Source organism: Haematobia irritans, chromosome 1, assembly GCF_050003625.1.
Source record: "Haematobia irritans isolate KBUSLIRL chromosome 1, ASM5000362v1, whole genome shotgun sequence".
Lineage (NCBI taxonomy): Eukaryota > Metazoa > Arthropoda > Insecta > Diptera > Muscidae > Haematobia > Haematobia irritans.
The window spans coordinates 58,660,182-58,673,978 of NC_134397.1; the positions used below are offsets into that span (position 1 = coordinate 58,660,182).

The following is a 13,797-nucleotide window of genomic DNA, read 5'->3' on the forward strand; positions in this document are numbered from 1 at the left end:
ATTTGTTTCTTTTTTCAATTGGTTGTTCCTTTCGAAATACGTAATAGTGAGTATTACAGCAAACTATTCTCATTAAACAATTTCAGTAATCTTAAAATTGCACAAACAATAGTGAGTTTAAATATCTATTAGAGGAGGAGGAGGAGAGAGAGGAGCAGTGTGTAGCATATGATGGACGTACAAAGCTACCTTAATAGAGGGCAATTTTTTGCTCTTATCTACCCTCAAGTAGTTCGCGTGTTTAAAGATTGACAAGTTGAACACAAATTAAAGTATTAGGGTAGCATTGTTTTTAAGCAACCACTTAAAAATGTCAATAAAGAAAAAATAATGTTTGCTCACTGCAACAAATCCATATTGGTTTTTTAATTTGATCAATTAATTTTTTAATTGATACTATCATTTCTGTGATTGACGACATTTCAATTAGAAATGAATTGGATCAATTAATTTAGTGATTGAAGACAAAAAATATTTTTTTGTGTGCAAGGAAGACACTTCTTAAACAATGCAAAGGATTCAAAAACGGAGTACTTCCGTCCTATAACAATCCCATTAAAAATTCGTTGGAGATGATCCAAGTTTGCACTACTTCCGGATCACAGACTGGATATCCAAACTACATTTTGGAAGCTCTTTTTTGGGGGATATTTAATACACTTATTTGTTTTTATATGCAAGTAATGTTTATAAGAAAAATAAATTTATAAGCATATCTCTGGATATACGAAAATTATTTCATACGGGAATATATTTCATTAAAATTCAGAAAAAAAATTAAAAAAAAATTTTCCCTTCAATACCTCATATATTTATTGAATTTATTTACCATGTTGGTAGCTAAGCTCCAAAAATAAATCATGCTAAATTTATATATTGGCAATATATTTTTAGATACAAGGTGTTAATCGCATAAACATATTTAAAGTTCTAATTCAGTGGGAGTTGTCATTTATTTGAGTAGAGTCAATAAAAATAAGCATAAACAAAATTTGTCAATACGTTATATGAGAAAATCATGACTGTGAGAGAAATCATCTCCATGGAAAAACACAGTGTTCTTAGGCGCCACCAATACTTTATTAAAAAAAAACGATTTGCTGATAATGAAATTCACTGAATAGTGTTTGAACCATTAAAATAGATTTAAAATCAAAACAAATCGATTAACCTTGAATAGGTCAAGAATTAGAACCAATTTAAGTTAATTAGGAACATTTTTAGATTTAATAATGATATTCTTTATAAATCATTTATGAGTATGTAATTTTCGTGATTTACGTTTAATAGTTTGTTTTTAGTAATTGTAAGAAAAAATTTTATAATATTAGAAAATAATTTTAATTTTTCGATAAAAAATTTTTAATTTTTAGATAAAATTGCATAACTAAAATTGAATTTTCGAAATAGTCCATCTCCGATCAGACACCAGGGTTGCCACTCGTGCCAAAAATAATCCAAAAAAATTTTAAGAAAATTTTAACAAAAATTTACCAAAAAAAGAAAAATATATTTCTATTTTGTCCAAATTATGTTTCTATAAAAAGTTTTTGCAAAAATTTTTTCTATGGAAAATTTTTGCACAATTTTATTTCTATAGAAAATTTTATTTCTATAGAAAATTTTATTTCTATAGAAAATTTTATTTCTATAGAAAATTTTATTTCTATAGAAAATTTTTGCAAAATTTGATTATAGAAAATTTGATCCAAATTTTATTTCTATAGAAAATTTTATTTCTACAGAAAAATTTTTGTCAACTTTTTTTTTATAAATTTGCAATTTGATTTTTTGGATAATTAATAGTCTTTGTTTGATTTCTTTTTTGGTTGTGAACGCTGAACGCTGATGGTACAGATGCTGATGGAGTTGATATTACAGATCCAGATACCATTACTGGTGATGATGGAAGTCCAGTAAATGATACCGATACTGGTGATGATGGAGAAGAAACAACAGAACCAGGAACTGGAGATGATGGAGAAGAAACAATAGAACCAGGAACTGGAGATGATGAAGTAGAAACAACAGAACCAGGAACTGGAGATGATGGAGAAGAAACAGGAACTGGAGATTATGGAGAAGAAACAACAGAACCATGTACCGGACCGGTGACGACGAAGAAACTGGAACCACAACACTTCGTCCGTCTCGCCGACCTCGCCCTCCTAGTGGTCCTCCACATGGACCTGATGGCCCTCATCACGGACCCGGGAGCCCTCATCACGGACCAGGTGGTCCTCATCCCAGACTGGGTGGTCCTCCTCGTGGACCAGGCGGTCGTCTAACAAAATTGTAAGAAAATTTTACCACAAATTTACAAAAAAACAAAAATATTTCTATTTTGTCCAAATTATGTTTCTATAAAAAGTTTTTGCAAAACAACAGAAAATTTTTGCAAAATTCTATTTCTACAGAAAATTTTTGTAAAATTTGATTTCTGTAGAAAATTTTATTGCTTTAGAAAATTTTGTCAAAATTTTATTTCTATAGAAAATTTTGTCAAAATTTTATTTCCATAGAAAATTTTGTCAAAATTTTATTTCTATAGAAAATTTTGTCAAAATTTTATTCCTATAGAAAATTTTTGCAATACTTTATTTCTATAGAAATTTTTTGCAAAATTGTAATTCTATAGAAAATTTTGTCAAAACTTTATTTCTATAGAAAATTTTGTCAAAATTGTATTTCTATAGAAAACTGTATCAAAATTTTATTTATACAGAAAATTTTGTCAAAATTTCATTTATACAGAAAATTTTGTCAAAATTTTATTTATATAGACAATTTTGTAAAAATTTTATTTATATAGAAAATTTTGTCAAAACTTTTTTTTTCTATAGGAATTTTTTGCAAAATTTTATTTCTATAGAAAACTTTTGCAAAATTTTATTTCTATAGAAAATTTTTGCAAAATTTTATTTCTATAGAAAATTTTTGCAACATTTTATTTTTATACAAAAATTTTGTAAAATTTTATTTCTATAGAAAATTTTGCCAAAATTTTATTTCAATTATATTTGCTTAGTTCGGCTTGAGGTCATGTGAATAAAAACAGATGTTGTTGTTTTTTGAGTTGTATTTTTATATTTAAAATTTTCCAATATTTCGAGACATCTCCGATGCTCGTCTTCAGGGAAATTACTTTAAACAAAAAGAAAAAACATTTAACACATTAACAAAAAAAATATATCATTACATGAAAAACACAGATAATTACATTTAAATTTAAAGAACAGTGAACTTCTTTACAAGGGAGTATATTTACAACTAAAAGCTAATCTGTCTTTCTATATTTTTGTACAATATTTCTATAAATATGTGCACAATGGTCCGTATCAGTCTTAAAATTCATTCGTCTTTCTGCAGGTACATTTATAATATGTAGCATCTCCAGAGTAAATCTCCTTTTATAATTGGTTTCTTGCGTCAAAATATCTACGTCCTTAAAGTTTGGTTTGTGTCCTGTTAAAGTGCAATGTGCTGCAAGTGCCGTCTTTTGCTCCAAGGGCTTATCAGTGGCTTTCTGATCAGATTTATGCCCTGAGAGTCTAGTTTTTAATTTGGTTTTCGTTGTACCAATATATACTTTTTGGCAAGTATCAGAGTCATTTCCATTGCATTTGATCTTATATACTACGTTTGACTTGTCTTCTTTCTTAATTTTGGATTTTGTCTTGCTGAAGAATTGATTTACTGTATTATGAGTCCTTTGTGCAATTTGAAATTTGTCCTTATTTAGCATGTTAGATGATTTGAATCTTTCCGAGAATTGGGGGACATATGTCAAGGGTTTATAAATTTTGGGTTCAATTTCGTCATGTTTGATATGTTGTTGTTCTTTTACATGTTGTATTAGGTCGTCAATCGTCTTATTCGGGAAATCATTTAATCGCAATATGGTCCTTATCTTATCTTCGTTGTCCTTATGAAATATTTTGTCGCTGATATCGTGTACTCTTCTTATAAAATTTGTAGCCGTATTCATTATAACTCGTCTAGGATGTTTGGAGTTGAAATTTATCAATCGTCCTGTGGCTGTTGGCTTTTGATACCAGTTAATTTTTATTCCATTTCTGTGCCTTAGAATTATGGTATCTAAGTATGGTAACTTGTTGTCCTCTTCTGTTTCCATCGTAAATTGAATTTGTCTATCAAAGGCGTTTAAAGCTGATAAAGTGGCCTGAACGTCATTTTTATTCAAAATACAGAACAGATCATCTACATATTTTGTCATTATTTTTGGTTTAATAGTCAATTTTTCCAATACTGAGTCCAAGAGTACTTCCATTACAATATCGGCGATAATAGGTGAAGCTGGTGATCCCATTGGCATTCCTTTACGTTGCTCATACACCTTGTCATCATATACAAAATATCTTGAGTCCTTTATACAAAAAGTTAACATTTCTATAAAAATATCCATCGGTATCTTCGTATAGTCCTTTATTTCGTCCCATTTTTCTTTTATAATCTTAATCGCCAAATTTACTGGAATACTTGGAAAAAGAGATACTACGTCAAACGAGATCATTGTTTCATTGTCCTCAATCTTAATATTACTGGTTTTATTCTTAAATTCAATTGCGTCCTTTACATTATATTTGGAATCTTTCGTCAAATTTTTCAAAATATTTACAATATATTTTGATAGTTCATAAGAGGGGGAATTTATTGAAGAACATATCGGTCTTACAGGGACTCCTTCCTTATGTATCTTCGGAAGTCCATAAATTCGAGGGGCGTTAGCAGTTTTACATATCAATTTTAATTTTTCGTTGGTGTCAATGATGTTCATTCTGAATAATTTTTCCACCAGTTTGTTATTTTTGGTTTGTAGTGTTGATGTCGGATCTCTTTTTAAGCGTCTATATGTACAAATATCTCTTAAAATATTTTTCATCTTTATGTCATAATCGTCTTTATACATCGCTACGGTTTTTCCCCCTTTATCAGCAGTTAGAATAAGTAAATCTTTATTTTCCTTTAGATATTTCCGTGTCTCCCCCACTGTGTCAAGTATAAATTTCTCTTTCTTATTTGGTTTAGTCTTTTGTATGTGGTCATCTATAAGAGAAGCTAAACGTACTCTCGCATTCTCTTGTTCTTCTTTATTGTCTAATGTTTGTATGCACTCATCGCCTTCAGCTATAACATTGAACAACGGAAAGGAAGTTGTTGTTGTCGGAAGAGAAAACTTGGGTCCTAGAGAAAGCAGCCATTTAACATTAGTTGGTATGGTTTTATTTGTGAGGTTCTCAAACCAACTTGTTTTGTTGTTCATGCCAAGCTCTACTTGTTGTTGTTGTTTTAATGCGTTTAGTTTTTTAATGTGAGTAGTTTTAATTTTATAGTTGTGTGATATTCTGAGAGTATTTTCACTCTCAATGAATTTGTTGTAGTCACCCGTGCTCATGACTTTGCTTAGTTTATCTTTAGCATTAGAAATCATTATTGTATTTTTGTGTATTTGCATGTGTTTGTATTGTATGATGAGATTCAATACTTTAGTGTGAAAGTTATAGTTATGCTTTTCTAATTCTCGTTTGAATTTTGGCGGCAAGTTGTTAGTATTGAAGATGTTATAAGTATGTGTTGTTGTATTAGTGATGAATTTTGGTATAATACCTGCTTGTTTGCATTTTATTAGAAAAGTGGTTGATGCCTTTAGGGATGCTGCTTGCCTGTTACTTTTGGAATATTGTTTGATTATATTTTTCGTTTCTGTGTTATATTTATGTTTAATGTTTTTGTAAAGTTTCATTTTGAAAATTATTGCGGTGTGCCTTCCGTGTATTTTGTTGTTTTAATTAGTTGACCTTTAAACTTTTAATTATATTTGCTTAGTTCGGCTTGAGGTCATGTGAATAAAAACAGATGTTGTTGTTTTTTGAGTTGTATTTTTATATTTAAAATTTTCCAATATTTCGAGACATCTCCGATGCTCGTCTTCAGGGAAATTACTTTAAACAAAAAGAAAAAACATTTAACACATTAACAAAAAAAATATATCATTACATGAAAAACACAGATAATTACATTTAAATTTAAAGAACAGTGAACTTCTTTACAAGGGAGTATATTTACAACTAAAAGCTAATCTGTCTTTCTATATTTTTGTACAATATTTCTATAAATATGTGCACAATGGTCCGTATCAGTCTTAAAATTCATTCGTCTTTCTGCAGGTACATTTATAATATGTAGCATCTCCAGAGTAAATCTCCTTTTATAATTGGTTTCTTGCGTCAAAATATCTACGTCCTTAAAGTTTGGTTTGTGTCCTGTTAAAGTGCAATGTGCTGCAAGTGCCGTCTTTTGCTCCAAGGGCTTATCAGTGGCTTTCTGATCAGATTTATGCCCTGAGAGTCTAGTTTTTAATTTGGTTTTCGTTGTACCAATATATACTTTTTGGCAAGTATCAGAGTCATTTCCATTGCATTTGATCTTATATACTACGTTTGACTTGTCTTCTTTCTTAATTTTGGATTTTGTCTTGCTGAAGAATTGATTTACTGTATTATGAGTCCTTTGTGCAATTTGAAATTTGTCCTTATTCAGCATGTTAGATGATTTGAATCTTTCCGAGAATTGGGGGACATATGTCAAGGGTTTATAAATTTTGGGTTCAATTTCGTCATGTTTGATATGTTGTTGTTCTTTTACATGTTGTATTAGGTCGTCAATCGTCTTATTCGGGAAATCATTTAATCGCAATATGGTCCTTATCTTATCTTCGTTGTCCTTATGAAATATTTTATCGCTGATATCGTGTACTCTTCTTATAAAATTTGTAGCCGTATTCATTATAACTCGTCTAGGATGTTTGGAGTTGAAATTTATCAATCGTCCTGTGGCTGTTGGCTTTTGATACCAGTTAATTTTTATTCCATTTCTGTGCCTTAGAATTATGGTATCTACACGCTCACAAAAAATCGCTTCTGTAACATATACTCCCAAACATATTTTGCTTCAAGCATATACATTATTGGCTATTGTCCAAACATTTATATGTTTGATCTCTTCCAATATATAATATGTTTGAAAGCATATTGGTCTAAAAAATATATGTTTGGGTAGTCAATTTCCAAACATTTTGTATTTTTGCATCCAAATTCAATAATGTTGTCTTCCAAAAAACAATATGTTATTATGTGAACATATAATATGTTTGGAAGCATTTTGCACCCAAAAATATTATATGCTTAAAAAAATTCTCCCAAACAATATTGTGCTCAAAATTTTATTTATTTATTTATATATTTACAATCATAATGAATTATGAAAATAAACAGGTAATATAGGTGCTAACAACATAGGTTTTCGACCTGAATGCTCAAAATTTTGTTTCTGCCCAATTGTATATTACCCCACATCTTTCTCACTTCCACGAGATTTTTTAGTTCTTAGCACCTTTTTCTGTAATACAAACATTGTAGAAGAAATTATTCAATTGTATGATTTTTTTTATTTTAATTTTACCTTTTGCCGGACGGGGATTCGAACAGCGGACCACACAGTTTGTAAGGATCAAATAAGTAGCTGATCAATTGCCCAAGGAAAAATAAAATGTTAATTTTGTAATAACAAGCAACAACCACCAACTTAATTCAATATCGCTCCCTGTTAAATAGCGCTCCAAGCTACTAAACACATATATGTTTATAGGCTATTTCTAAATCAATATATGTTTCCATCCAAGCATATTATATTTAAAAACATTTTATGTCCCAAACATAATATGTTCTAACATATTAACATATATGTCCCAAACATGTTATGCTAGTTTATGAACATTATATGCTTGCACTCAAAAATATTGTGTTTAAAAATTTGTTTTCCAAACATATAATGTTTATAGCCAAACATATGAAAAACAGTCTTTTTCATCCGTGTAAGTATGGTAACTTGTTGTCCTCTTCTGTTTCCATCGTAAATTGAATTTGTCTATCAAAGGCGTTTAAAGCTGATAAAGTGGCCTGAACGTCATTTTATAAATGTACCTGCAGAAAGACGAATGAATTTTAAGACTGATACGGACCATTGTGCACATATTTATAGAAATATTGTACAAAAATATAGAAAGACAGATTAGCTTTTAGTTGTAAATATACTCCCTTGTAAAGAAGTTCACTGTTCTTTAAATTTAAATGTAATTATCTGTGTTTTTCATGTAATGATATATTTTTTTTGTTAATGTGTTAAATGTTTTTTCTTTTTGTTTAAAGTAATTTCCCTGAAGACGAGCATCGGAGATGTCTCGAAATATTGGAAAATTTTAAATATAAAAATACAACTCAAAAAACAACAACATCTGTTTTTATTCACATGACCTCAAGCCGAACTAAGCAAATATAATTAAAAGTTTAAAGGTCAACTAATTAAAACAACAAAATTTTATTTCTATAAAACATTTTGTCAAAATTTTATTTCTATAGGAAATTTTGGCAAGATTTTATTTCTATAGAAATTTTTTTGCAAAATTTTATTTCTATAGAAAATTTAATCAAAATTTTATTTTTACAGAAAATTTGGTCAAAATTTTATTTTTATAGAAAATTTTGTCAAAATTTTATTTCTATAGAAAATTTTGTCAAAACTTTATTTCTATAAAAAATTTTTGCAAAATTTTATTTCTATAGAAATTTTTGCAAAATTTTATTCCAATAGAAAATTTTTGTAAAATTGTATTTCTATACAATATTTCGTGAAAATTTTATTTCCATAGAAAGTTTTGTCAAAATTTTATTTCTATAGAAAATTTTGTCAAAACTTTATTTCTATAGAAAATTTTTGCAAAATTTTGTTTCTATAGAAATTTTTGCAAAATTTTATTTATATAGAAAATTTTTGCAAAATCGTATTTCTATACAATATTTCGTCAAAATTTTATTTCTATAGAAAATTTTGATAAAATTTTATTTATATCGAACATTTTGTCCATATTTTATTTCTACACGCTCACAAAAAATCGCTTCTGTAACATATACTCCCAAACATATTTTGCTTCAAGCATATACATTTTTGGGTATTGCCCAAACATTTATATGTTTGATCTCTTCCAATATATAATATGTTTGAAAGCATATTGGTCTAAACAATATATGTTTGGGTAGTCTAAGTTCCAAACATTTTGTATTTTTGCATCCAAATTCAATAATTTTGTCTTCCAAAAAACAATATGTTATTATGTGAACATATAATATGTTTGGAAGCATTTTGCACCCAAAAATATTATATGCTTAAAAAAAATTCTCCCAAACAATATTGTGCTCAAAATTTTATTTATTTATTTATATATTTACAATCATAATGAATTATGAAAATAAACAGGTAATATAGGTGCTAACAACATGGGTTTTCGACCTGAATGCTCAAAATTTTGTTTCTGCCCAATTGTATATTTCCCCACATCTTTCTCACTTCCACGAGATTTTTTAGTTCTTAGCACCTTTTTCTGTAATACAAACATTATAGAAGAAATTATTCAATTGTATGATTTTTTTTTTATTTTAATTTTACCTTTTGCCGGACGGGGATTCGAACAGCGGACCACACAGTTTGTAAGGATCAAAGAAGTAGCTGATCAATTGCCCAAGGAAAAATAAAATGTTAATTTTGTAATAACAAGCAACAACCACCAACTTAATTCAATATCGCTCCCTGTTAAATAGCGCTCCAAGCTACTAAACACATATATGTTTATAGGCTATTTCTAAATTAATATATGTTTGCATCCAAGCATATTATATTTACAAACATTTTATGTCCCAAACATAATATGTTCTAACATATTAACATATATGTCCCAAACTTGTTATGCTAGTTTATGAACATTATATGCTTGCACTCAAAAATATTGTGTTTAAAAATTTGTGTTCCAAACATATAATGTTTATAGCCAAACATATGAAAAACAGTCTTTTTCATCCGTGTATTGAAAATTTTGTCAACGTTTTATTTCAGTAGTAAATTTTATCAAAATTTTAATTCAGATTGTTTTTTGTTTTGTTAACATAGTTTTTTTATTTCTATAGAAAATTTTTGCAAAATTTTATTTCTATAGAAAATTTTTGCAAAATTTTATTTCTATAGAATTTTTTTGCAAAATTTTATTTATATGGAAAATTTTTGTAAAATTTTATTTCCATAGAAAATTTTTGCAAAATTTTATTTCTATAGAAAATTTTTGCAAAATTTTATTCCTATACAAAAATTTTGTAAAATTTTATTTCTATAGAAAATTTTGTCAAAATTTTATTTCTATCGAAAATTTTGTCAATATTTTTTTATGAAATTTTGCTAACATTATTTCTTTAGAAAATTTTGTAATTTTTTTTCTGCAGAAAATTTTGTCAAAATTTTCTATAGAAATAAAATTTTTTTATACAAATGTCGATGATTTGATGGTGGCAAAGGAAAAGAGAGATGTTTGTATTAATTTATTTCGGCATAAGCCGAAATAAATTAATACACTTTGGGTTTGGCGAACTGCCTGAATTTATTCTGATAATTGGTTGATAGTTTTTCTGCAAGTAGAGGATGCTGATGAGAAATGTGGTAATTCCGAAACGTGCGTCCATCCAACTATCTTGCAGTCTATAGAGCTTTGCCCAAATAAATTTGGCAAACATTATTTTCCTCTATTGGTTAAGCTACTCTTGTGGTTTAATCAACGCAATGGTTTTAAAGCTGAGATCAAAACACCAAAAATAAATTTTATTTCTATAGAAAATTTGATCAAAATTTCATTTTTATAGAAAATGTTGTCAAATTTAATTTCTACAGGTTTTTTTCAAAATTTATTTTCTATAGAAAATTTTGTCAAAATTTTATTTCTATAAAAAATTTTGTCAAAAGTTTATTTGTATAAAAAATGTTGTCAAAATTTTAATTCTATAAAAAATTTTGTCAAAAATTTATTTCTATAGAAAATTTTGTCAACATTTGTTTATATAGAAAATTTTGTTAAAATTTTATTAATACGGAAAATTTTGTCAGAATTTTATTTCTATAGAAAATTTTGTCAAAATTTTATTTCTATAGAAAATTATGTCAAAATTTTATTTCTATGGAAAATTTTGTTAAAATTTTATTTCTGCAGAAAATTTTTGAAAAATTTTACTTCTATAGAAAATTTTTGTAAAATTTTATTTCTATAGAAAATTTTTGTAAAATTTTATTTGTCAAATTTTATTTCTATAGAAAATTTTTGCAATATTTTATTTCTAAAGAAATTTTGTGCAAAATTTTATTTCTATAGAAAATTTTGTCAAGATTTTATTTCTATAGAAAATTTTGTTAAAATTTTATTTCTAAAGTAAATTTTGTCAAAATTTTAATTCAGATTGTTTTTTTTTTTTTAATTTAATTTCTACATATTTTTTCCCTTTTTTTCTATAGAAAACTTTATTTCTATAGAAAATTTTTTGCAAAATTTTATTTGTATAGAAAATCTTGTCAAAATTTTATTTCTATAAAAAATTTTGTTTATATTTTATTTCTATAGAAAAATGTGTCAAAATTTTATTTTAATCGAAAATTTTGTCAAAATTTTATTTCTATTGAAAGTTTTGTTAAACACTACTTCTATAGAGAATTTTACCAAAATGTTATTTCTCTAGGAAATTTTGTCTAATTTAATTTCTATATATTTTTTTGCAAAATTTATTTTCTATAAATTTTTTTTCAAAATTTTATTTGTATATAAAATTTTGTCAAAATTGTATTTCTATAGTAAATTTTGTAAAAATTTTAATTCAGATTTTTCTTAAATTCGTTTTGGTTTGTTATTGTTGGTTTTGTTCTTTAATCATTGTTGTTGTTTTTATTGATTTCAGCTTAAAACCATACATTGACTAAACTACAAGTGTAGCTTAACCAACAAAGGAAAATTTAATTTCTACATAGTTTTTTTCAATTTTTTGGTATAGAAAATCTTGTCAAAATTTTATTTCTATAAAAAAAAAATTGTCAAAACTTATTTCTATAGGAAATTTAGTCAAAATTTATTTGTATAAAAAATTTTGTCATAATGTTATTTCTATAGAAAATTTTTCAAAATTTTATTTCTATAGAAAATTTTGTCAAAATGGTATTTCTATAGACATTTTTGTCAAAATTTTATTTCTATAGAAATTTAGACGAAATTTTATTTCTATAGAAAATTTTGTCAAAATTTTATTTGTATAGAAAATTTTGTCAAAATTTTATTTGTATAAAAAATTTTGTCAAAATTTTATTTCTATAGACAATTTTTGCAAATTTTTATTTCTATAGGAAATTTGTGCAAATTTTTACGTATAGAGAAAATTTTTGCAAATTTTTATTTTTAGGAAAATTTTTTTTTAGTTGAAGAGAAATTTTTTGAAAATTCTACCAAAACATCAAGAATTCTACCAAACAGTAAAAAATCTATTATTTTTGGTAAACGTGGTAAACGTGTTAGCTGGTTTGCACACAATTTTATTTTTTTTAATATGTAATACTAAAATTTTATTTGCAAAGTATTCAATCCTCGATTAGCCACACGTGGTAATGCTCCCCCATTGTTCATTGCATTTTAAGTTCATATAACTTCCCTTGCATGTCTTCAGGCATTATTCATAATTGAAATCATGACAAATTGATGTAATTAAATAATTCAAATGAAAAAAAAAACGCTTTGGTTTTTCACTTTATTAGAATTTTTCTACTCGATTCCAAGTTTAAGGTTGGGTCAGGAAATCAAACACCCACAATGAAAGTCATGCAAGTGGGGGTATTGAAAATGAAAACCCAATACCAGCGAGAAAAGTGTCATCACCATCATCATTGTCAGTCGCAGTGATCACGATGATGATGATGATGATAATGATAATGATGACTATGACGATCACTACCATCATTCATGATAATTTTAAACTTTGAAATAAAAGCGATTAGTAAGTAATGGGTGTCACTCGTGTCATCATATTTCTATTGCTTGCTTGTTTGAAAAAAAAGTTCGTTTTTGTTTTCTCATTTTTTTAAAACTGCACGAAATGTATGTACAATGCCATTGACAATCTATACATTTCCCAGACACCATATAACATCGTGATTAGTCCAGAAATGGGGAGAAAAAAACAAACAAATTCTCAGGCATTTGTCATAAAAAACTAAGTTTGTATGCTTGTAATTTAATTGAATTTCGCCCAGAGACATGGAAAGAAATAAAAGCCCCTGGCAAGATCAACAAAGAGAGCTAATTTGCACGATTGACGAAATCGATCAATTAGTCAGCAAACCAACCGGCCGGCAATGTGGCCCTCAAGCCCAGCAGCCATACAATTATTTCTATAAAGACCACAAGTGTCATCTAGATTTATCTAGCCAATCCATCGAGAAACATTGATTTTCAATTATTTTAGTGTTTTTATTTAAATTAAATTATTACAAAATAATAAAATGAAATTAATAATTAAGTCTAATATAAGTCTAATCTAATATAATAATTAATGAAACTAAACAAAATGGACGTAAATTTAAATACATTAAATTAGTTAAAATAAATTAACATAATAAATAAACTAAAATAAATTAATTAAAAAGTAAATAAAAACATAATAAATATATATTTAGTTTAGTTAAGAGAATAAAATTCTGGTCATATAATTTAATTGAAATAAAATAAAATTTAATTTAATTATTAATTCTAATAAAACAAATTAAATTTAATGAAACTAAACAAACTTTAAGTAAATTTAAATATTTTAAAATAGTCAAACTAAAATGAAATAAATCAGTCTAGTTTCAAGTTTGACTCAACCTTTATAA

The 13,797-nt window shown here is 26.7% G+C and overlaps 2 protein-coding genes across 2 annotated transcripts in view; both read right to left on the bottom strand.

Moving 5' to 3' along the window:
- The window catches only part of LOC142221015 (uncharacterized), a 294,520-nt gene that overhangs the window by 59,559 nt on the left and 221,164 nt on the right, over window positions 1-13,797 (bottom strand). The window lies entirely within an intron of this gene.
- On the bottom strand, window positions 3,747-12,891 carry LOC142225318 (uncharacterized). The gene is made up of 5 exons (XM_075295094.1): window positions 12,834-12,891; window positions 5,383-5,724; window positions 4,295-5,292; window positions 3,959-4,183; window positions 3,747-3,761 (listed from the first exon to the last, which is right to left on the bottom strand). The coding sequence occupies exons 1-5, from the start codon at window positions 12,889-12,891 to the stop codon at window positions 3,747-3,749; spliced, it is 1,638 nt and encodes a 545-aa protein (XP_075151209.1).

Coding starts and splice junctions, on each gene's coding strand:
- LOC142225318 (XM_075295094.1), bottom strand. CDS start 12,891: ATGAATGATGGTAGTGATCGTCATAGTCATCATTATCATTATCATCAT. Junction 5,725..12,833: donor TTATCATCATCATCATCATC/GTGATCACTGCG, acceptor AATATAACACAG/AAACGAAAAATATAATCAAA. Junction 4,184..4,294: donor CACCTATTATCGCCGATATT/GTAATGGAAGTA, acceptor AATGACGTTCAG/GCCACTTTATCAGCTTTAAA.